Here is a 25,556-nt window from a genome sequence, read left to right as displayed (position 1 = left end):
TCTTAATTCCAAATTGTTTTCCAATTGATAGATCCATTAACAGTGTATTTAGTGTGTCTATTTTCTAATAGCTCCTTCAACATCTGTCAATTACAATTTGACAAATGTGAGGTGAAATATCAGAGCTAATTTAATTTATATATTTTGGTAGAGATTTGGAGCAATCTTTCATATGGTTGTTCATAGTTTGCAAAAACAAACAAATCTGTTTTTATCTTTTTATTACTTATCTATTGACTCTTGATATTATATAGTTGCGTTAATTTCTTATATATCTTGGAGACTAGAGTTTATGAATATTTGATACAAATTTGAATTGGTTTTATTTGTGCAAAAGCTTTTTAACTTTAGGTAGTCAAAACTGTCTATTTTTTGTTTTAAGATAAATTCTCTATTTCCTTTGGTAAATAATTATTCTGGTAGTCATAGTTGTGAAAGGTATGTTCTCTTTAAGAAAAAACAAAGACAAAAAACAAAAGCTGTGACCCTCTATATAGAATATCCCAAAAATCTTAGTGCATTTTAAACTTTAAGAATAGCAATAGTCAGGGCAACTAGGTAGCACAGTGGATAGAGCATCAGCCCTGAAGTCAGGAGGACCTGAGTTCAAATCTGTTCTCAGACACTTAACACTTCTTAGCTGTGTGTCCTTGGCCAAATCACTTAACCCCAATTGCCTCAACAAAAAATAAATACATAAATAGTAGCAGTTTAATACTAAAAACATACAAAAATTACCTTCAAAAGTTATTTCAGTTTTTTAAAATTAAAGTTTCTGATTAACTATAACCAATATCTTGTGCTGTAGGTTGCAGTAAGTGATTTTTTTGGACTTTGCAAAAATTTTCTTGAGATGCTGCTCAGTGCCTGCAACAATTGTATCAGTAGCATTAGCTTTAAGATAATCCAAAGAATTAACATTTAACATGTATTGGTCAACCTGCCATCTGGGGGAGGGGGATGGGGGAAGGAGGGGAAAAATTGGAACAAAAGGTTTGGCAATTGTCAATGCTGTAAAATTACTCATGCATATAACTTGTAAATAAAAAGGTATAATAAAAAATAAACAAATAAAAAGATAATCCAAAGAAAACTATTTTTGAATGTATTTGGGAAAATAAAATAATATTAAAATTTAGAAAAATAAATAAAAATAAGACTTTATTAGTTATAAAAAAGATCATGCAAAGAATGAGATTTTGAAGCATACATCACAGTTTTGATGTGCATCCACAAAAGAATCCTAATTATGTAAATCAGATTACTGAGATGGCAAATTTACTGGTCTGAGGAAGTATTTTCCAGAAAACAAATTAACATTGTGTGTTATTCACAATTCATAAAATTAAATAAGTATAAAAGAAATATAATCTATAGAGGAGCTTAGATCAATTATTTATTTGAAATAAGTAATAGTATACGATGCTGTATTAATCCAAGTTTCTGTCTAACTATTTTTTAGTTTCCCAGCAATTGTTGTGGGTTAGAGAGTCCTTTCATCAATAGCTTAATGTAAGTTTCACAGATTATTTTCTTCAAAAGAGTATTTATTTGTTGGAAACAATACTTCCTGAAAGGGTTGGATAAAAGGAGAGAAAAACTGCAAAAGAAGAAAAGGCCTTTAAAAAGAAGGCTTTTTTAGTAGCAGTTTAATACTAAAAACATACAAAAATTACCTTCAAAAGTTATTTCAGTTTTTTAAAATTAAAGTTTCTGATTAACTATAACCAATATCTTGTGCTGTAGGTTGCAGTAAGTGATTTTTTTGGACTTTGCAAAAATTTGATGACATCTTATCAACTTCACATTTTTGTTTACAGGTGGCCACTCAGAGATAGAAGTTTATAAAGTAAAATGTAAGATAGATTTAATACATGGCTTTAGAGAACAATAATGGTACATAATGGTGATTGAGCCAACTTTGGCTCCCCTCAGTTCCTCAGGCACCTAAAACAAGGAGGCAGTAAGATTTAATGAAAAAAGTTTAGATTCTGTAGACACAGGAACTGGGTTCAAATCCTGGCTCCGATGTTTACTATCATTTCGAAAAGGTGGGAGTTCAACTAGATTGCATCTGAGATTCTTTCCAACTTGAGATCTATGATGCTGTATACTTTGAGTAAAAAAAGAAGTTGCTGTCAATGGACAGTTTTAAGTCTTGTTCTGATCTTTTCAAAACAAGGAAATTCTAGGTGATTTATATGATCAATGCCATTCTTTAAAAAAAAAAACAATTTTTTTTCTACTAAAAAGTCTTATTTTCTCTCCTTCCCACCTTCCAGGAGGGAAAAAAATAAAATCCTTGTAACAAATATGAATGGTCTAGCAGAACAAATTCCAGTATTGTCCAGTCTAAAAGTACATGCCTTATTTTGCATTTTTAGGAAACAGGAAACATCCTTTATCACTGATCTCCTTGAATCCTTGTTTGATCATTATGCTGATCAAAATTCTTAAGTCTTTCAAAGTTGATTATTTTAGAATGAAATTGTTATGGTATATAATGTTCCAGTTCTGTTTACTTCAGTTTTCATTAATTCATAATACATATTAATTATATTCTCCATAAGTCAATGAAAACTGGTGGGTGCTTCTAGGTTCCTTGAGTCATATGTTCAAACTTGTCAGAAACCTTTTAGGTATGGAAATGGTTTTTGTTTTCTTGTTTTCTGTCATGTTTTGACTATACTTGCTGGACAGGTCTAACAGGGAATAATAATAATAAAAACTAATATTTACATAGATTTTTAAGATTTGTAAAGCACTGTATGAATATTTCACTTGATCCTTACAGCAACTCTGGAAAGTGGGTGCTATTATCTTTATTTTATGGATGAGTAAATAGAAACAAATTAAGTAAATTGCTCAGGATCATACAGCTGGTAAGTATTTGAAGCTAGATTTGAACCCAGTTCTTTCCAACTCTGTCAGCAATGTATCTACTTCACCACCATTTTAAAAAAAGTAAACATCTAAAGTTTTGTTCTGTTTATTGAGTTGACCTCTGATTCTTTTCAATAGTTGAAGACAAATAAACCTTCATCTGAGGCACCTAAGTGGCTCAGTAGATACAATCCTAGGCCTAGAATCAGGAATATTTGAGTTCAAATCCAGTCTCAGATACTTATTAACTCTGTGACCCTGATCAAGCCACTTAATCTTCTCTGACTCAGTTTTCTCACCTGTAAATTGAGGTAGAGAAGGAAATGATAAATCATTCCATTATCTTTGCCAAGAAAACCCCAAATGGGGTTATGGAGAGTCAGTTGTGACTGAAAACAACTGAACAATAATTTTTATTAGAACGCTACTAAAAAAATAGAATTGTAATGTAGAGTCGATCATAAGAAGTGGGCTAGTGTAATAGGCTAATGGGCTTTTAGTTCAGAAGACATGGACTCAAATCCCATCTCCGATATTTATTAGACTACATGATTCCTCACAAATCACCTAGTTTCTCTAGGTCTCCATTATCTGTAAAATTAGAAGCTTGGACTTGATGGCCTCTGAGGTCTATTTCAATTTGAAATAATTAAATCTAGAAAATTAAACTAATAATTTTTGTACATGGGATAGCATATACTGCAACTAGGGCAAATACCATAAAATAATTCCTACAAGCTAAGAAATAATACTTCCTTTGGGTAGATAATATGAAGAAATAGACTATATAGCAGCTTCCTATTTTAATTTTTTCTAATCTATTGCAAAACTGTAGATTCTTTAGCACCCTATAAATTCAACATTTTGGAGCAAAACTTCATCTTCCTTTCCCTATTTATATCAACTTTGAAGCATTATAATGCTTCTCTCTAGATGTTTACATTTTAGGATGGATATAGGATCAACCTTCCTATTGTGCTTTCTCTTTTTTCTTTTCTTTTTCCATTTCTTGGATTGTTGGCCCTTTCTATTCTATATTCAAAGAGTTAAGTGAGACTCCTTTCAAAGAACCAGTTCCCATACTTGATTTTCATCCCAGAAGTATACTCTATTGGTAAACTTTCTGTAATGAGTAGATTGATTAGAATGTTCTATGTTAACTTTCTTTTTATATAACAGGAGTGTAATCATGTAACTCTTACCACTTTTATCCTATCCACTGCCCATTTCCTGTTCTAGGGATTCTGTAGACTCAGATGCTGATTTTAAGAACAGAGTCTTTTATTTAGTCCTGATTTCAATGTCCTCTTTCAAGTTTATGGAACCTCAAAGGTGTCTATTGAACTCAACATCCATATAGGTGGCTTCTCCATTGGCTAAGATGAAGCGCTAGTCTAGTCACTGAACACTTCTATGTCTCTCAGAGTCTGGGCACATTTCTTTAGTAGGACATTTATGCTGGATGATGAGAAAATTAGGTGGACAGAGAACAAAATGAATATATGCTTGGTAAAGAAGGTTCACCTTTAATTTTTAAAGTAATATCTTTTTTTTCTTTGGAGAGATGGTTAACTGTGATTACAAAATGTTGAATAGTCAGACAAAATTGCTGTGTTGGTTATTTTTGCTTGACTTTTACTTTGTCACAAGGGAAGGTTCATTGGCAGTGAAGGTGGGGAATGCTATATCTGGAAATGACTGTGATATAAAGACAAAAGGCATCAATAACCAATAATTAATTAATTAATTACTAAAAATAAAAGGAATATATCCATTGAGATAGCCATTGCCTGTACGGTAAAGATCTACAATAAAGGAAAAGCTAGTGAGGCTCTTGTCTCAGGCTTACCAAGATGAAAGGTATATATGTGTGTGTGTGTGTGTGTGTGTATATATATATATATATAATACATATATATATATATACACACACACATACATGCATGCATACATATATATATATATGCACATATATGTATGTGGGTATCACACATACACACATATATAAAATATGTATCTCTATTATCCTAAGCATGCCATGTCAAGAGGGTCAAAATTACATAATTTTTTTCTTCCTTGGCACAAAATCAGACAGTTTCAGTGCTGATTTCTAGAATCTCTGAACTGGAAGAAATTCTAGCTCTTGTTGCTCCATACACTTCCTTGAACACTGAAGTGATTTATACCACCAATATTCATTGAATATAGACTGGGAACAAAATCGCTATCCTAGGTGCTGAATAGGAAGGGGTAGAACGAGAAAAGAGCACCATAGTCACTTGTTTTCTCTTAAGTTTCTTCTTCTACCTTCTAATTAGATAGATAATTAGATAGGTGGTTAGGAAGCAAGATAGGTAGGTAGGTAGGTAGGCAAATTAAGCAGAATGGTACAATGGTTAGAATACTGTTTTGAAATCAAGACAACCTGAACTCAAATCTTGCCTCTGACATTTACTGATTGCATGACCATGGGCAAACTAAATAACCTATTTAGGCTTCAAGTTACATCTGAGGACTTATTAAAGAACAATTGCGGATCTGCTGGTTGATAGAAGGGATTTCCATACTGGTAGCTCCCCACTACCACATTAGTGGTATCACAGCTCATCAGTGTTAGACATTATTTGTCCTTCCAGAGGAAAAAAAAATATTCCTTGAAAATCTCCTCAGCTACAAAGGACACTCCTTACCACCACCATCACTATCCTATTTCTACTACATTCCTACCTGTGATTCACTATTTCTTTTTCTCCAGAAAGCAAAGAATAACATTTTATTTCGGATATACTTCTCAAAGATTACCTGCCAAAGCTGCAAGTTACAGGGCCAGCATGACCTCAATGATGTTATCATCCCCTAGATTTTAGCATAGTCTGGCACATAGAAGATGCTTGAAAAATGCTCATTGAATAAGTAGAAGTTGAATGAACTTCAGTCCCTCAGGCAATACTTTGCAGAATAGCTCCTTTCTCTTTTTCTAGCCCATGATTTGAAGAAATCCCACTCATTTACCCCTGGCTTTTATAAATAGCACAGCAGGGATTGCTTGGGCAGTAGGTACACCTATACACAGACAAACAGGGCATGATAGAAAAAAACCCAAAACTTTCTACAATGTGTCAGATTAAATTCCAAATCTAGGTTATGATGTATGGCCCATTGATTCATTTTTTTTGATTGCTTGGGGAATATGGGAAAACTATATCTCATATGTTCAATCCAATATAAAATTTATTGTGACAACTGTTTGCCAGGTATTGAGGACATAAAGTCAAAAATTAAAAAAAAAACAGCTCTGCATTCAAATGGCTTTTATTTTCCTAGGTCCTTTCCTTGGTGGCTATCACCCTCCTGAAGTCACCCCCCAGTTTCATAGAAGACCAAGAAGAGCAAGTGAGCATACTTTTCCTTTGAAGTTATGAATAAATAATATTTTTACCAGATAGGCCTCTATTGACAAATATTGTGACATTTAGGGACTACCTCAAAACCTTTTTTGAAGAAAGAAAAAGTCACCAAAAAGGAGTTATTTTATTTTTTAGGGGAGGTAGGAGAGGAAAGAATGGAGTGTGTATCTATTTGCACACATAGTAAGAAAATGACCACCAGAACTTTTTAAATATTAGAAGTTTAGAAACATTATTACTAGTGAATTAATAAACAAGATCAGGTTGTTGGATTCCAGTATGGTCCCAGTCACTAAGCTCTGTGCTGAAAGACCCCTGAAACTAAAATTTCAATTTCATGGAAGGGTAGAGAACAACATCAGTTATACTTATACCTCTATCATTCTACTCACAAAGTTGGGTGTTTGCCCTATTGCTTTGGAGGGCTTGACACTTTTGCTCCTTTAAGAACATTCATCATTCTAGGATTGTCAGTGATACTTCCTGAAGGGAAGGAGGAAGGAAGAGGGAGTGAAATTCTGGGAGAGACCCTCAGCATACCATGATCCCCAGTGTTCCATAATAAGCACATGGTGCTGGGTATTTGTCTCTACAGTTTGCATTTATGTCAACAAACAAGCCAACTTGGGGCCATACCTGGAGAGAAAGAAGGTACAGCAACTCCCGGAGCACTTTGGGCCTGAGAGGCCCACAGCAGTCCTGCAGCAGGTGGTTCAGGCATGCATTGATTGTGCTTATCAACAGAAGACAGTCTTTTCCCTGGTCAAGCAGGGATATGGTGGTGAGATGGTATCTGGTAAGGCTCTGGAGGATGATTGATTGTTGGGAGGCTAACAAGTGGGGGGACTTCCCAATAGAGTTCAATGAGAAATCAGGGTCAAAGCTTAGTGGGGATGATTATAACAGAGCCTGTCCAAAAGTACTGAAATCCCAAGTGATTCTTTCCTCCATCAATATAGACAGAGGCCCCATAATTTTAAAAAAGCTGGTTGCTTAAGGTTACCTTCCAACGATAGGAAATTGTCTGAAACCTGTCCTGAGACTTAGCCCATTTTCCAATCCCAGCTCTGCAGTGTTACACTTAAATTCTGTTAGCCTCAATTTCTTCATCTGTAATATGAGAGAATTAAATAAATAATAATTGCTAACACATAGCAATTTCAAATTTTCAAAGTGCTATACGGGTATTATCTGATTTTATTTTAATAAATCCACATCTAAAATTGCATGATTACTTTTCCTTTAAAAAAAAAACATTTCCCACTACCTTAGGTAGTTTTAACTATCCAAGTCTGCTCTCCACTGCCCATCTTCCATCTTATCCACTGTTCCTTTCTGGATGACCAATAGCAGAGCAAGGAAGAAAGCCTCTTGACCCGATGGGAATGTTCATCTCTCTTGCCAAATTTTTGTCTTTGATTAGGGCTTCAAACAAAATATATTGAATTATATTAATTGTTGGATTATCTATTTCTTTTGCAATTCTTGTGTTATTTTTGCCATACAAATTCATCTCCAATTTCTTCTCCTCCTATGCCATTAATATAGTTGATCTTGAACTGTGTACTTTGCAGAATTTTTTTTCTCTAGCATCCCTATATTATCTTTCTCTTTACAGACCTAGAATGAAAGTTTACAAAAGAGGCTCAGATGGAGACTATTCTCCACAAACTCAGTCCCTCCAAAAATTATACCATGTTCTCAATTTTTCTGTTACATTCAATAATGTTCATCTCCTTAAGTGCTTGCACATTCATAGAGGGAAATAAACTTGCAGGTCCATGAATTCAGGGAGTGTCAGCCACCAAAACCTATTCCCTCTGATGTGTACCAGCACCTAGCTTGGGTTATAGAACATAGTAGGTGCCAATTAAATGCTTGTGGAGTTGAAGAGGTCATAAGATCCTAGTTCTAGAGCTGGAAGGAACCTCAGAGGCCATCTAATCAAAAATCTTCATTTTATAGATGAGGAGACTGAGGTTTAGAGAAGTTTAGCGACTTGTTTAATGTCACACAGATAGCATCAGCAGCAGGATTTAAATTCAGTTTCTTGTACTCCAGTGCCAGTTCTCTATTGAATTGAGGTGAATTGCATTAAGTTGAATTTGCACATATGATATCATCTCAGCCACCAATTAAATCAATTTATAGGCCTTTCTCTTCTTTATGGCACAAATCTTATGGGAAGCCATGATTTCCTACAAAGTTTTGTCCCCTCTAGGCAGGGTTGTGGCTCTTCTTGTTAATGGATAGTCAATTAACACTTTGGAATATATTCACATACATGATTTTAATCTGTAAACTTTCTGCAAACATTTTTTAAAAGAGCTGATTATGAAGGGCATGACAGAGATTAGAGGAAGAGGAAAATGAAAATATAGGACAGAGGAATCTGCTTATATTTAGTACATAAGATGTCTCTTCTACAAGAGCAAGCCATCAATAGGTATTCAATACCTTACATATACTATCTCACTAGACCCTTAAAACAATTCTGTGAGATAGTATTATTATCTCCATTTTACAGATGAAGAAATTAAGTTTCCTTAAGAGATAGCAATTAAGTGACTTGTCTCAGGGTCATATAGTTGGTGTCTGGGGCAGGATTCATACTTAAGTATTCCTGATTCCAAATGCAATGCTTTAAAAAAAATTCAAGAGACATAGTTTCTGGGTAAATTGAATGGGATTCCCCCTAACTCACCCCTGGGTTTGCTTTTCATTCCTTAATTAACTCAAAAACCCAACTTCAAACTCCCTTTCCCAGCTCTCTATGGCTTGGGGACAGAATTCCCAGTAGACACAGACTTTAAAATGGAAAAGTATACATATTAGACTTCTGGGTCTCTTGGGGACTTAACTAAGTTCACAAAGACAACAAGCATTGGAATAGGGATTTGAATCAAAGGCCCTGTTCTCTAAATCCAACCCTCTTTCTACTAAAGTGTTTAGCCTCCATGGGATAGAGCAGATGAAAAAGTCTTCTGGCCCCAACTATAAATCATAAAATCATAGACTTAAAACTGGAAAGAACTTTAGAATCCATTGAGTCTAATAGGTTCTGATCTTGACTAGGAAGTGTAAGTTGTTAACAGTCCTATTCCCCACCAGCTCTCTCATGGAAGATTGGCTCATTTTTTTCAGAGAGATCAAGGGACTTGTCCAAGGTCACTCAAGTAATAAATGTTAGAGGGGTAGAGTTAGAAAGCTACGTGCTCTGATAAATTCTTTGACTTTTTCAATTCTACCAAGGTCATGGATAGATGGCTAGACTGACAAAGACAGAATTGGTGGAGGACAAAGAAGCATTTAAGTGTTTATTGTGTTCCAGGTACTGTGCCAAACACTGAGGATATAGACATAAGCAAGCAGGACAATCTTTGCCTCAAGGAGCTTATATTATATGAGTATAGATAAATTAAAAGGAGCTAGAAAGGGGAGAAAATATCTGCACAGATTTGGTAGCAATAGCTAGAGTCCTGGTTCCCAGGAAGATAAGTACCAAATTCTTCTATCAAAGCTGTAAGAACAGAGGAAATAAGTTGCTATGTGGGGTTTTGGGGGCAGGGAGAGAGACATGGCCAAAGTGTTGTCAGCATAGTAAGGAGATACCCAGGAAGTGTATTCCAAGACAGGCCCTCAACCACTATTGTTTCTCTCTTTTTAAAGCCAAACTAAGACAGCATATTGGAGGGGTTGAAATTTTCTTTTCTCTTATTTCATTTCATTTTTTTTATTTTATTTTTATTTCATTTGACTGTTTTAATTAAATTTTAATTTCATTTCTTTTTAATTTTAATTACTTAAATTTCATTTAATTTTTTTTATTTTACTTAATTTTATTTTAAATTAATTAAATTTTCTTTTATTTCAATTTATTTTATTTACTTTTAAATTTTATTTCATTTTGATTTGATTTGATTTCTTGGCTCCCAGGCTGTTTGGCCCAAGCTCTTCTTCCATACACACAGCTCTGAATCGCTGTCTCCTGTGGTTTTTCAGTCTCAGCTTCTTTTGATGGGAAACAGCATCTCCTGAGCCTGCCGATGGTGAGCAGCTTTGGCTGTGTCTTAAGCTTCTTGAGGAAGCTATGTCAGAGCCTGTTGTGTGACAACCTCTTCACCAGCCAGCCTCTCCCCCAGTACCCCAGGGCTCCTGAGCATGGCCCAGATTATGAGGACAGGAGGATGTCAGGTAGGCCTTGACCTGTCGCAACTGGCCTTGTTATCTAAGGCTGGAGATAGTCACACAGACCTTCTGGGACCTTTCTGTAAGAAGTACTTTCTTGCTGTAGTTAAACTGCTAATAGGCTAATAACAGCCAGTTCCTGGGAATTCTCTCATTGGGGTCTTCTAGGCTTCTCTTTCTGGGGTATTTATTTCAGCATTTGGTTTTCCTGGATTAAGAAGTACCTGGAAGAATGACATTATAAATTTAAATTTCTAAGATATTAAAATTTAGACTATAGAAACCCCTCAACTATGACTAAGAATTTTTTTCTTTATTTTTAGTCCACTATTGTCATTTCATTGTAGAGAGCTTCTGATGGGGTGACTCTCTCTACAATTTCAGACCATTAAAGGATTCTATTACTTCAAGTCTCAAGTCCTTGAGAGCACTGAATTTAAGATATTTATTCAGGATTACACCATCAGTAAATCTTCGAGGTAGAATCTGAAACCACATCCTCTTGACTCAGAGGCCAGACCTCTATCCTCTATGCCAGGGCTGGAGAATGTCTGGCCATGTAAGACCCAATAAATCATTCACTAAGGCAACCACAGGCGATAATGAGCTGAAAGCTAGATACAACCTCCCACTGTCTGAGTTCTATAAATTGATAATTTTGCATGGCCCGTGAATGATGTTGTAAATATCCAAATGGTCCTTAGCAGAAAAAAGGTTACCTTCCTCTGCTCTATGCTATCCTGTCTCTCAAGCTTTTTCATATTGACCATAATTGAAACTTGTGATTCACTGTCACTGTTACTGTATGTTACTGTGAATGAAGAACTCTCCAAAGTCCTAAGTAAACTGGGTCAGCTAATTATTTAATCTAGCAAATATATAAACATTAAAAGCATCTTTTCATGAATCAGATCATATAGTGAAGAAGAATATTTTTCTTCTAGCAGGTAAGTGGCATAGTGAATAGACCAATAGGTCTGGAATCAAGAATATCTGAATTCCAATCCAGCCTAGGGCACTTATTAGTTGTGTGACCCTGGGCAAGCCACTTCACCTCTAGTTTTTTTCAACTGTAAAATGGGGATAAAATAGCATTTACTTCTCAAGGTTATTGTGATGATTAAATTAAGTATATTTGTAAAGCCTTTAGCATGGTGTCCAGCATACAGAAGGCACTTAAAAATTTTTCCTTCCTTCTCTCATTAAAATACTTAAAGTATTGCCTCTTCCCAACTCTCCTATTCTCTAACATTTTTATAGACCTCTGCTAGACTTCTTATTAAAGAAAGGAAAGTTCTAGGACAGCAGGGCTAAATGGATAGATTTTACAGAAGTCACTTGTCATAATAATGTCCTTTTGAGAGTTTAATTGCATTGATTAGAAGTATTTGTTTCCCCTAAAAAGACACCTTTCTCTGTCCCTCTTTCTCTGTCTCCCTCATTTTCTCTGTTTCTCCTTCTCTCTCTCTCTCTCTCTCTCTCTCTCTCTCTCTCTCTCTCTCTCTCGATCCGTCTTTTTTTGCTTGTTTCTTTTTGTCTCTCTCTGTTTCTCTCTCTGTATGTCTCTCTTTCTGGAGATATTATGACTGAATTTCAAGCACTTGAAATGGCCTCAGAGGACTTGAGCACAAGTCATGAGTCTTTTACTTCCTACCTGTATGACCTTGGAAAAAGTTATTTGCCTTCTCTGGGCCTCAGTTTTCTTATTTGTAAAATAAAGAGAATTGTAACCAATTGGCCAAGATAATAAAATATGGAAACAGTGAATATTAAAGGAGCTTTGGGAGATAGGTATGCTAATATACTGCAGGTAGAACCATTAATTAGCCAATCATTCAGGATTTGAAGTTTTGAAGTCTTGCTAGAAAAATGACTGAAAAGTCCATACCCTTTGACCCAGCGGTTCCACTATTGGGTATATATTTCCCAAAAGATCAAAGACAGAAGAAAAGGAGAAATACACACAATACACACACACACACACACACACACACACACACACACACACTCTCTCTCTCTCTCACAATATATATATGCACGTGTAATACACACATGTATCTTTATGTATTTATACACATATATAAATACATGTACATGTATGTGTGTTTACAGAACAAATATTGAATTTATATCCATATACATACATATATAGAGAAAGCTAAAGAAAATATACATACATATCAGTATATGTTTATATGACATATGTGTATATATGAAGCACATGCTAGTTTTATGTAGGTATACATATAAGCATAAAGGAAATGCATGTATGTGTACACATATGGATATGTGAGTTGAATTTCTAAATAAAGGAAATGTGTGTGTGTACATATACAAATATATACATGTATATATGAACTATATGTTGTTTTTATCTGCATATATGGGCAATTTACATAGTCATACTGTTTTGTGGTGGCAAAAAAGCACCCCACACACACACTGCCCACTCTTGCATATATCTGGAAATAAAATAGTTAACTATTGATTGAGAAATGGCTGAATCAATTATGATATATGAATGCAATAGGATATTATTGTGCTGTAAGTAATAACTAAAATGAGAAATTCAGAGAAAGTTGGAAAGATTTACTTACCTATAGCAAAACAAAGTAAAACCAAGAGAATAAATATATGCTCCTCATAATTACATAAAGAAAAATAATACAAACATATATCAGAATTGAGAGCAATGATTAGTCTTGACTCTAGAGGACCAGTGATGAAGCATATCTTCTTTCTCTCTCTGGATAAGAAGTTCTGGGTTTTGCATATGAAATGAGACGTGTCAGACATGGTCAATGTGTCTGTTATTTATCTGTACTGGAGAAATGATTCTTTGCCTAATACATGTGTGTGGAAGATTTATGATAAGTCTTGTATAATAAAAACAAAATAAAATTGTAAAACATTTTAATAAAATGAATTATAATCATGAGTCTGATCTATATTTCTCACAATAGCTTGCATTTATGCTTTATATAAGCAATTTCATTGGATCTTCACAATAATCCTGGGAAACAGATGCTAATATGATCCCTGTTTTATAGATGAGAAAACTAAAGCATATAAAGATGTGCCCAAGGTCATACAGCTAGTCACTAGTAACAACATGAGTTGAATGGAATATTCAGGGAGGACTAGCACCTCTGATGTAAGGGCTGCTCATCCCTTTGGCCATTCAGCTGTCACCTGTGGTTCTAAGAAGCTGTAGCATGTGACCAACAAACTTCAAACTTGTCAGTGACTTAAGGGGATTTTTTACCCCAAACACTTGAAGACTTTTCTTGGTGGAATGAGTGGATAAGAATGATTTCTTTCAACAGCCATGAAGGGAACTGAAGCAGATGTTGTGGAGCACTTAGAGCTCAGTCAGACATTGAAGAGTCCAAAGTCATCCACTTTTTTCTTGCCACTGAACTTTGAACTGAGAGAGGATGAGGCTGATGACTTTGTGCAATTCTTCCTCATTTACATGCAGTTCACCCATGTGTTAAGACATTTTTCCAAGGTCATTGGTTCTCATCCAACTGAAGGACAAGCAATAGAGGACAACATGATGAGATATAGGATCAATATTACAAAGGCAGGAGTAGTTAGAAAATGGAACCAGAAACTGGGAGAACAGAGTTGCTATTTTGGATCTGCCACTAAGAGGCTATGTATTTTTTAATTAATTATTTAACCTTTCTTGGCCTCAGCTCTCTCAACTGGAAAATGAAGGAGTTGGATGATATGTTCTCTAAGATCCCAACCAGCTCAAATTATCTAGTAATCAGATTTCCCTTAAAAACCTTATTTGGCTTAAAGATACTTAAAAAACTAATTTTTCCTCCAGTGAGTTTCCAAGTAAGAATGGTACAGTAGTCTTGATTCACTTCTAAACATAATCTCTTAGCCCATTAGGAACAGCTCAAAGTGGGCTAGCCAACCAGTCCATTAACAGGGACTAGCTCCCCCTACCCTTTCCAGCCTAAAAGCCTTGGCTAAGGGTCTAGCTTTTTTTTTGGGTGGAATTTGGGATAGACGAGCACCTTTTTCCTTTGATTGTAGATCATAACTTTTCTTAAAACAAGCTGCATTGCTATTCAAAGAAGCATGATGGCTTTGGTCCTAATCACACTTGGCAGGTTTAATTCCAGAGCCACGATGAAAGGAAAAGTTGGGAGTAGTGTTGTTCAGGATTCATTTGTCCTTTTTTCTCACTCTTCAGGGTGACCTCTTGTTTTTATTTTAAATAGAGTCCCATATTAAATGAAAGGCAGGGTGGTAAGATGAAAAGGATACTTTGCTACCTTTAGAGTTGGAACACTTGGGTTCAAATTCCTGTAAGATTTCAAGGATTTTCCTGAGCCTTCCTGGCTTTCAGTTTCCTCATCTGTAAAATGGAGTCAGACTAACAACTTTAGATATAAAGATCAAGGATGTAAAGATTTCCTCATAGATACAAGCTTAAAGAGAGAATCACGAATCCATAAAGCATTAATTAAAAGGGATCTTGGAGATGAATCCTTTCATCTTACAAAGGAGTAAACTGAGCCAGGGTTTGCTCCAGAACATTAGATTCTTATAGTTCCTATTATAGGTTTTAGAAGCTACAAGTAACCTTTGGCAATGTGTAATTTTAAAGATCAACTTATATTTATTAATTGAACAGGTATTGTACCAGTCACTGGAGATACAAAGACAAAAGAGAAATAGCATCTGCATCCAAATAGTCTATCAAGGCAGATATGCAGATTTTTGTCATTATTGTTGTTCACTTGTTTTCAGGCATGTTCAACTCTTTGTGACCACAATTGGGGTTTTCTTGAGAAAGATACTGGAATGGTTTGCCATTTTCTTCCCTAGATCATTTTTTCTATATCTGATCACTGGACCCAGATGGTTCTGGAGGTGAAAGTGAGGCAAGTGACCTTGCATAGCCCTCCCTCACTTAAATCCGATTCATTTACATGTCAGGCATCACTTGCCTGATGTCATGGTCATCTTCGAGAGCAAAGGATAAACAATAAACAATAAACTGAGGTAAACAGTGTAAAGTGACTTGTTCAGGGTCACATAGCTAGAAAGTGTCTGAGGATAGATTCAAACTCAAGAAAATGAGTTTTTCTGACCCTAATCTCATGCTTTATGCACTGTACCACTTATCTCCTCAGAGACAACCCAGAAACAAGGGATATAAATAATATAAGTGGATATACAAAATAGAAAGTGAAAATGAGGCTGCCTCTAGTTGTCTAGAGATGGCTAGGGGACATCATGGTGCACAGGACACTAAACCTGGAGTCAAAAGACCTGAATTCAAATACACCTTCAGACATTTACTATCTGTATGATCTTGGGTGAGTCGTTTGACTGCTGTTTGCCTCAGTTTCCTCATCTGTAAATTGGAAATAAAAATTATACCTACCTACAAGGATTGTTGTGAGAACCAAATGAGATACTTGTTTTTAAAAAATGCTTAGGTTAGTGCTTGGATGCTCATTTCCTTCCTTCTTCAATGGAGGCAAAGTGCCCAATTCTTTTACAGCTATGCCAGCAAAGACCTGAAATTTGCACCAGACTAAATAATGATCAAGAAATACAATTTTTAAAATGAATGTGTGGCTTATTCTATTTCTATACTGCTTTCAAAGTGAGTCAGTAGACAATGCAGTTCCAGTGTAGACAATCCATAGCTTCTCAATTTGACCATAGAAAGGCCAGAGTCCTATATCTACAGCTACACAGAGCTTCAGTTCAGAGGCAGTAAAGGCTGAGAAGTTCAAAGAGAAATCATCAGAGAGATTGTTAGGGGCATTTAGCCCGGGGAATAGCAAAAACAAATGTAGGTAGAAAAGGGTGGACAGAGACACCTAAATGCTCTAAGACCCCTAGCACCTTGTCTTGAGATAGCAGAGAGAGCCCTGAATATCTAATGCTTTGAAGCTCAGAGATCCTGGTATAGGTAAGGGCCTAATCCTAGAAGGAGGAGATTATTGAAGAAATCAAGTAACCTAAGGTAAAACCAAGGAGAGCCCAAAATCTCAATGAGGTGTGAAACTTGTTCCCAGCACAAAGTCCCATTTTAGGAATTCAAGCTGAAGAGATAAGTAAACTAAAGAGTTCTATGACCAGTATTAAAAAAATTATTGCAAGTCTTGGGAGCCCCTAAAAGAAGGGTAAAGAGTCTTTATGATGACAGTAAATTCTACAATAATTATAACTATAAGCAGAGACTTAAAGAAAAAGATGGATTTTCTATATACAAAGAAGAAATGAAGCTAGAGATAGAAAATAAAATAAATACTTGCGAGGGAAGAGATGCCATGATGGCTATTCTTTGTCTGGGAGCCTACAGCCATTGTTAATCCCTACTCTGTCCTATCTGTTGTTCTTCATCTCTTCCTTTATCTCTTTCTCTTTGGACTAAAAGCCTAAAACATACAAATGTTTAATTGTTTTCTGAGTTAACTGGCTTTTATCATGATACATTTGTATATGCTGTGCTAATTATCCTTTTTTTTTTTTTTTTTGCTGTCAAATAGAACTCTTGAAAACTGGGTGATGAAGTTATCCTCCCTCCCACCTCATTACCATAGATATGGGCTTTTGGTGGGTTGTGTTTAATCATTTTCAGTGGAATTCGGCTCTTCAAGAGCCCTTTTGATATTTTCTTGAGAAAGATATTCGAGAGGTTTGCCATTTATTTCTCCAGCTCTTTTTACAGACAGGCAGATTGTGGTAAAGAAGATTAAATTACTTGCCCAGGGTCATACATATAGTATCTGAAGCCAACTTTGAATTCAGGTCTTCCTGACTCCTGTTCCACCTAGTTGCCCAAGATGGGCATTTAAATATGAACAGTTATGTGCAATTCCATCACCCTGTGATTCTAACTTCTGTATCATAGACTCCATTACAGGGCAATGATGACATTTTATGGTTTCTATATGGCTATAGTTGGGAAACCAAATGTCTGTTTTTCCTATTTTTTAATTGCCTATCCTATAACTGTGGTATACAGAAAGAGCACTGGCCTTAGAGTCTGAGAACGTAGATTCAAATCCGTCTCTGTTACTTACTAACAGATTTTGGAGAAGCCATTTAACTTCAACTTTAATCCATAAAATTAGGAGACTAGACTAGATGGTTTCTGAGTTCCCTTCTAGTCCTAGACTTATGATCCTAAGTCACTCAACTTCCTTAGGCCCCAGTTTTCTCCTCTGTAAAATGAGTGTATTATACTAGATGGCCTTTGAACTCCCTTCTAGAATCAAATCTATGATTTTTTGAAGAAACTAAAATTCTCCCTTTCTAGATGGATGAGCATCACCATATGATGACAAGGTCCCTTTGCCCATAGCCAATCTCTTTTAAATGTCTCCCCAAACCAATATTCTTTTAGATTTATTTTCCCACAGGCCTGTTTCCTTTTGCTTGGCTTTGAGTTGGCATATCTTGATCCCTTTACTCCCTTTGTAAGCAAGTAACAAGTAAGCAAGGCATGGTACTCTGAAGTATATCTACAGTCAGTCCTCATCATTTGTTTCTTTAGCTTTCATAATTTCAAGCATTTACCTGATTTTATTAGTAACCACAATTTCACTTTCATTTGGCAATGGTGTATAGTACTGGCTATTCATAGTAGAGAAAAAAAATGAGAGTTGGGATATGTGAAAGCTTGTGGAGCTACTGTTATCCTACTAGACACTTCACTGGTCTTGTTCACCCTTTCTTTGTGGAGAGCTTCCTGTACATTTGTTCCATATTTTCATTGTTTTCCTTTAAAACTCAAGTTTTGTATTGCAATTGTGCCCTCAAAACATAGTGCAAGCCCTTCAGGTTCTATGCCCAAGTACTCAAAGTCAGCAATGTGGCTTAGTAAGAAAATAAAGGTATCAGATGAACTTCATGCCAGAATGTGTGCAGCCATTATCAGCCGAATCAACCAGCTGGCTACAAACATCCAGGAGGCCTTTCCATTATCAATCTCAGTTTCAAGGTTAAACATCTATTTGCCTTTGCTATACTACCAAACTCAGAGACCATTAAGGATTTCAAATGGTGAGATGTCACTGACAAATTATTTCAAGCTGGTACATCCTTCATGATCTCCAATTCCATTCACCAGCTGTGAAAGACAGAGTATCAGAGGTGATGTTGAGACCTCACCAGTCTTAGCATCTTCTGATGGCAGCAATTGAAGTCATAGCAATCTCTCTTTTGGTTTTCAGAGGGTGGGCAAGATAGAGAGAATCACAGCAATATAGTGTAGAAGTACAATGCCCTCACATTGCCATGTAACATAGTGGAAGGTAAGATTCAAGTTAAAAACGTTTTAGTTTTAAGAATTTTATTTGTTGAACAGTATTTGTGGTACTATTTATTTTATGTTATGAGAAGTGAATATCATCTGAAATTAATGTTTATTTTGATTGAGATGTTAGCACAAAAGATTACAGAATTCAAGGGAATTACTGTCAGGAAAAAATGTTTCGCATGTTACCAATTTTATTTTATATACTGCAATTTATGGATGTTTTCATGGTTACTATGTTGGGGAAAGTGTATATTATCAAAATTGATATTTTGTTACAAAAGAATTGTATGAATAAATGAATTTTCAACAGTTTCTAGCAAAAGATTACAGGGTTTTTTTTTGGTGGTCTTAGGAATCAAATCCCATTTCCCATAGGTTCAATTTATCAACACTTGCATTTTTAATTTTATGACATTTTCTAGGAATGTTAACCTCAGGAAATTCAGGAGTGACAACTTGCGAGCAACATGCTGTTCCAAATAGAATGGGTCTGGAGAATACAGTGTTTCCCTATAAAGAGCCAGTTAGCTACAAGATCTGATAAATGCATTAACCAAGGAAGAAAGGAATATGGAGGTCATATCACCAATCAAGCCCTTACAAGCCTGGGCAAAAGTGCCTACGATGCCTTGGACCTAGTGTTGGGAAGTGTGAGGGAGGGAGGAAAGTAAGGTATCAAGAGATGAAAGCCACACAGGAAGCTAGAAGCAGAGAAGGAATGAGGAACCAAATCTTTTCATTCTCTAGCCCTTGCTTTTATCCCAAGGTTATACAACCTCCCAGTATCTCACCTTATTGCTTTTACTGGGATAGTTATAGGTTCACAAAGTCCTCCATCTAGAACTTAAAGTGACCTTAGAGACTAGTCTAAACCTTTTATAAATAAGAAGAATGAGGACAAGAGAAGTGAAGTATGACAATGTCCAAGATCCCACAGTCAGAATGAAATGTTATTTCATCTAGATCTGAATCTGGCTTCCTAAATGGAAAGCACTCCACATGTGTAATTCTCTTCTGAGGGTAATACACTTGTTTTGTTGCCTCTAACTGGGAAAGGATTAGAACAAAATAAAACCCATTATCTCAATCAACCAAACAGAAGGGGAAACCCCATCCAGACAGGCAAATCAAGAAGAAAACCATAAACATTTTTTCCTTTTCTGGATTTCCTCCCTTTTCCCACAAAATCTTCTGCCAGAAAGGTAACTCCCACTCCCATTCTCTGAACAAGAGATTCTTTTATACCCAGACTAGAGGCAGACCGAGATCAAAGCTGACTTACTAACCTTTCCAGTGGACATTATGGGGTCATAGATTGAAATATGAATTCATATCTGAGAAATTAACTGCCCTTCATTTTACAGGTGAACCTAAAAGAGGTAAAAACAATCAAGTGTTAGAGGTGAGATAGGACCTCAGTTTTTTTTACTTAAAAAAATCATAGTGCTTTGCCCTGTACTTCAATGCCTCAGTAAGAAAGTATAGCAGCTAGGTAGTACAGTGGATAGAATTACAGGTCTATTGTTTAGAAGACTTATCTTCATAAATTGAAATTTGACTTCAGAAACTTACTAGCTGTGTTACTCTAGGAGTGTCACTTAAGTCTATTTGCCTCAGTTTCCTCATCTGTAAAATGACCTGGAGGAGAAAATAACACATTATTCCAGTATCTTGGCAAGAAAACTCCAGATGGGGTCATGAAGATTTGGACATGACTGAAAATAACAATAATATTCTAATTGGACCTCCTGGTATGTTTAAATTGATAGAAGAAAGGGTAGAAAACTGTCTTCTAGTATTTGAAGAACTGTCTTGTGGAAGAAGGAATAGATTTTTTTGGCTCCAGGAAATAGAATTACAAGTAATGGGTAGAAGTTGCAAAGAGGCAAGTTTAGACAATATAATAAAAATATTACTAAAATTAGAGCTATTCAAAAATAGAATGAGCTGTCTTAGGTGCTAGTAGGTTCTCCCTCACTAGAGATCTTCATTCATTCAATGTGCATTTATCAAATTCTTAATACATGCTAAATTCTGGTGACATAGAAAGAACAAGTCCCTGCCCTCAAGGAATATCAGAGAAATAAACATATACATGTATTTAAAAATATCAGGAAGAACTAGCTGTTGCAGCTGAGGAATCAGGCAAAGACTGATAGGAGATGACATTAGAGCTAAACTCTGACAGAAGCTAAGGATTCTAAGAGGTTAGGAAATAAAACCCAAGAGATCAAGTCTTTTATACAAGGGAGAATTTGTTCTGCTAGAACAAATTTCGCTAGAGCATGGAACCCATCAAAGGGAATAAGGTGAATGCAAATAAACCTGTAACATAGGCTGGAGTCTGATGGAGAACAACTTCCAAGATCAAATATAGGTTGTTTTATTATAGAGGTGATCGGAAACCATTGGAACCTATTAATATATGAAGACTAGAGAATCATTTATCGGGTATATTATAAAGGAGTTCCTTTTTTAATGGAAAGGATGCTGTAATCCCATCTAATTCTAAAATTCTGGGATTCTTTGCTCATTTTTCATCCTGCACCCACCTTCCTCTTTCTAACTTAGTCTTGGATTTTGGCACTGATTCCAACTAGGGTTGACTTCTGGACTGTATTCATTTAAATCCCAATTTCTATCCTAACCTAAACTAGTCACTTAATTTCTCATTAGAATAGGCAACTCTTACTACTAATCTCTATCTTTCTCTTCTACTACTGTTAACAATAGTAACTGAGTGTTAGCTTACAGTTTTCAAGAACTTATTAAACCTTCCCAACATCTTCATGAATTAAATTGTAAAAATATTTTTATCCTTAATTTAGCACAGTCTCTGGCACATAGTAGACAATAAATGTTTATTGAATTAATTTAATTAAATTTCTCCTCATTTGAGTCTGAATTCAGGTTGAAACCTATTTTTTAAACTTCCTTTATTATCCTTTTTTGTCTATATTTTCTTTTGCAACATGGTTAATATGAAAATTGTATGACTATACATTATAGTTTATATCAAATTGCTTGCCTTCTCAAGAAGAGAGAAAGGTAAGAAGGAGAGAATTTGAAAATCAAAACAAATGTTAAAAATTTTTGTTTGTATTTAAATAATTGAGAAATAAAATAAAAGTTGAATGTAAGGGAGAAAAGAATTTATATCCATTTGAAAGCTGAAAAAATGGAGGATCTTGCAAGTCTGCTTCTTCTGAATAGTTCATTTAGTGTTATCTAAAACTCTTACCCAATAGTCACTATGCAGGATCCTTAAGTCATATCCCTGCTTTTGTATACCCCTTTATGGAGACTACTACTCCACACTAAAGCTGTTTCTTGAACCAAAATAGACCCAGAATCCCACTATAGTATGAACCATAGAGTTTTTAAGGTTGAAGTTAGAATCCAAGTGCTAAAGCTTAGCTCTGCCTATAAAAATTCATTTAGGAGCAAACTATTGTACATCCCAATTAGATCATTATGCTTAATTGTAGTATTTGCACATAGGTTTTATATATATATATATATAATGAGCTGGAAGAGGGGAAATGATTCTCTAGATAGAAGTCTGGGTTAATGCAAGAATTTAAAATAGATTCTTTTCCTTTTTAATCCCTGAGTAATTTCTTGGCTGCTTTCAAATGGAAAGTGTCAGGCACTCTGTTTGAAGCCCTAAGGAAATATGTTCCTACACAGTGAGGAGTTTTGGAAAAAAGACAAAAGATATTTCCCTTCCTTCTACTTGCGTTCACATCTCAGGACAGCTGAAATTTGTAGAGCGATTGTTAAATTCTACTGGCTACATAGTGGATTGATTTAATAGAAAACATGTATTTTCAGGTAAATTAAAGGTTATTAAGTATTGCCTTGATGAGATACACATATATAATAGTTACATCAGAGTTCTTAATCTGGAATGTACAGACTCTTGTTCAGAGAATCTGTAAACTTGGAAGGGAAGAAAATAGATATTTCAATGTAACCAATTTCTTTTGTCATTCTATGAATTTTAAGTATTTAAAAATATGAGAAGGGGTCTAGACTACACCAGATTGCCAAAACAGTCCACAACACACACAAAAAAGATGGCCCTAGCTGGGATTAAATTTAGTGGTGGTGAATTTCAAAAGGGTCAAGGTAGGGGGTAGGGAGAGACAAGCCAAAAATATGTCTTAGGGACCTTTTGTTTTGAAGAAAAGACTTCAACAATCCTTAAAGGATCCACAGCTAGAGAAGAAAACCACTGGGGATATTTTCTCTTGATGGGTGAGACAAGCTAACCCTCCAACAAAATGAAATCAATGCTTGACTGTTGGAAGTGACCTGACCTTTCTACTACCCAGCTGGGTCCCGGACCAATAACACTCAAGCTACATGTAGATGATGGAAAGGCTTGCTCCTCATACCTCCCTAGAAAGAAATGTATATGTATGCCTCTGACAGACTCTCATTCTCTCCTGGTTGGTGGGCCAATTATAAGCACAGACTAGGGTTTGTTAACCTCAATCAGAACCCACAATCCTATCTGCTTTTTGTTTTTTTCACTATGACAGATATTCCCTTAATACTTATCAGGCAGCTAAGTGGTGAAAGTGGATTCAATTCTGGGCCAGGAGTCAGAAAGATCTGAATTCAGATCCCCCTTTTGGACATTAACTTGTGTAACCTTAGGCAAATCATTTAACCTTGTTGGCCTCAGTTTCCTCCTCTGGAAAATGGGGATAACATCTACCTCCCAGGGTTATTGTGAGAATCAAATAAAATAATTTTAAAGTGCTTAGCACGGTTCTTGGCATGTAGTAAATGCTATATAAATGTTGGCCATTATTATCTCCAGTGAAACCTTCCAGACTTTCTGTGGTCCATTTCTTTCTTCCTCTCTCCCTTTTTCCCTCCTCCTTCCCTCCCTCCATCCCTCCTTTCTCTCTCTCTCTCTTTTTCTTCCTTCCTTCCTTTCTCCTTCTTTCTCTTTCCTTTCTCACATTGCAGAGGAGAAACGTAAGTCTCTGAGAAATTATATGACTTGTCTATGGTCACGTAACTAATAAGTCTTAGATGCAGAATTTAAACCCATGTCTCTTTTTTGCTGCATAAAATACTATTTCTACACATGTAATGAAAGCTTTATAGACTTTGCAACCAAGACTCTCATAGCAAAAGAAACCCAAACGTTTTTGGAGGAGACTTTCAGTTACCTCTTGGTCTAATATCCCACTCCTCCCTATGAGTCTGGGAAAAAATCTTTTACCTTGCATTCACATTAAATAGTACCAGTTCCTCACTAGCATACATATAGTTTATAATATCACAGATTTATAAAAGGAAGAGGAAAAACAAAACAAAGATTTTGAATGGACAACCATGAATCCCAGAGACTTCACAATGCAAATTCTCACAGTTTCAATAAGGATTTGGCTGACTGAAGCACCCCCTCGAGTCTTAGGTTCATTTACTTTTCAGGGAGAAAACTTTGCACTGACAGAGTTTTACTTTTTCCCACAGGGTGATTCCACATATTGCTCTCTGCTGCCCTCTGCTGGTAATCTCTTGACATCACTTACCTGATCCACTATAGCATCTGTGTAGCTTGGTTTTGGGGATTTGGGTTTCTTTGGAAAGGGGGCTGGAAAAAATCATTCTGACAGTTCTCTATTGTTTTGCATAATATTGTAGAATCATATATCAAGCTAAAAGGGAATTCAGTGGTTATCTAGCTCAACTCTCATTTTTTAGAGAGGAGGAAACTATCCCAGACTAAATTATTTGCCCAAGGTCACAACATATAATAATACTATTATAATAATAAATATTTACATAGAAAGTTTATAGAAAACTTTGTCATTTCATTTTATCCTCATAATAGGTAGGTGCTATTTATTACCCCCATTTCACAGATAAAAATTATATTTTTATATATAAAAATATATAATTTATATATAATATATATAATTTATATATAAAAAAATAAAATTTCTTGGACAAATCAAGCTGGTAAGTGTCTAGGCTGTATTTAAACCTAAGTCTTTCTGATTCTACCACAATACAAGATTTGGTCTAGAACATTCACTCTTTCCATCCCACTATAATGTCTCTTGACAAAGGCAAGGATCATTTTTTTTCAGAAAAATGATCATTAAACATTTACCAGCACAACCTTGATTTCCATTCTCTGTCTATATAAATTCTCTGTTTATAAAAATCCTCCTTGTTTTGGGGGAGTTATAGCTCTTTCTCTGGGGTTTTTCTGCCCCACTGGGATAATCACAGAGCAACAGAGCCTTCAAAACCCCTTATCCCCAGGCCCAACAGTCATATAGAGGTTTTTCCTGGGCCAGCTTCCTAGTTTGTTTCATTGCTTCAGAAGAATCCCTGATCTGATCTTCATGTTCAGCAGGGTGACTGAAAGCTCTGTTGCTCTTTCACCTCTGACATCAAAGGTCATGTTTTTCACTCAAAATTTGTATAGAAGCACACAAAGCATGCACGTTGTCTCATCTGTGTAAGCATATTTGGCTGTAATTATTTAAATTAAAAAATGTCATTAGCATTTTTGGCTACTTAGTTGCCTACTACATAGAGAGCTATTCCCCAAGCTGTTTTTCTTTTTAAAAAATCACTAACTCCTTTCATGTTTTCTTGGGTTCTATGAGGAAAAAACAAAATTCTGCTAAGGACATTTAAACTGATCAGTAATTTTAAAAAATGATTGTGGGATGAAAGTAGTTGAGCAATATTTAGAAGAAAAGTCAATTCAATATAAAGATAGAAAGAAAATCAGT

General features: G+C 35.5%; 1 protein-coding gene and 1 long non-coding RNA gene across 3 annotated transcripts in view; one reads left to right on the top strand and one right to left on the bottom strand.

The window, feature by feature from the left end:
- The window catches only part of SCML4 (Scm polycomb group protein like 4), a 179,779-nt gene that overhangs the window by 110,297 nt on the left and 43,926 nt on the right, over positions 1–25,556 (top strand). Inside the window, exons 4-6 of one of the 2 annotated variants that reach the window (XM_051997489.1) lie at positions 6,208–6,276; positions 6,886–7,086; positions 10,293–10,484. In XM_051997489.1, the coding sequence (XP_051853449.1) occupies positions 6,208–6,276; positions 6,886–7,086; positions 10,293–10,484 (462 nt within the window). The remainder of the gene's footprint in view (positions 1–6,207; positions 6,277–6,885; positions 7,087–10,292; positions 10,485–25,556) is intronic. The other variant, XM_051997487.1, reaches the window with a different exon arrangement.
- The window catches only part of LOC127562057 (uncharacterized), a 31,623-nt gene continuing 16,550 nt past the window's right edge, over positions 10,484–25,556 (bottom strand). The window contains exons 3-4 of the long non-coding RNA XR_007953598.1: positions 20,070–20,153; positions 10,484–10,702 (exon numbers count right to left, since the gene is read on the bottom strand). This is a non-coding gene — a long non-coding RNA (uncharacterized LOC127562057). The remainder of the gene's footprint in view (positions 10,703–20,069; positions 20,154–25,556) is intronic.

Source organism: Antechinus flavipes, chromosome 4, assembly GCF_016432865.1.
Source record: "Antechinus flavipes isolate AdamAnt ecotype Samford, QLD, Australia chromosome 4, AdamAnt_v2, whole genome shotgun sequence".
Lineage (NCBI taxonomy): Eukaryota > Metazoa > Chordata > Mammalia > Dasyuromorphia > Dasyuridae > Antechinus > Antechinus flavipes.
This window is presented reverse-complemented; position numbering and strand designations above follow the sequence as displayed.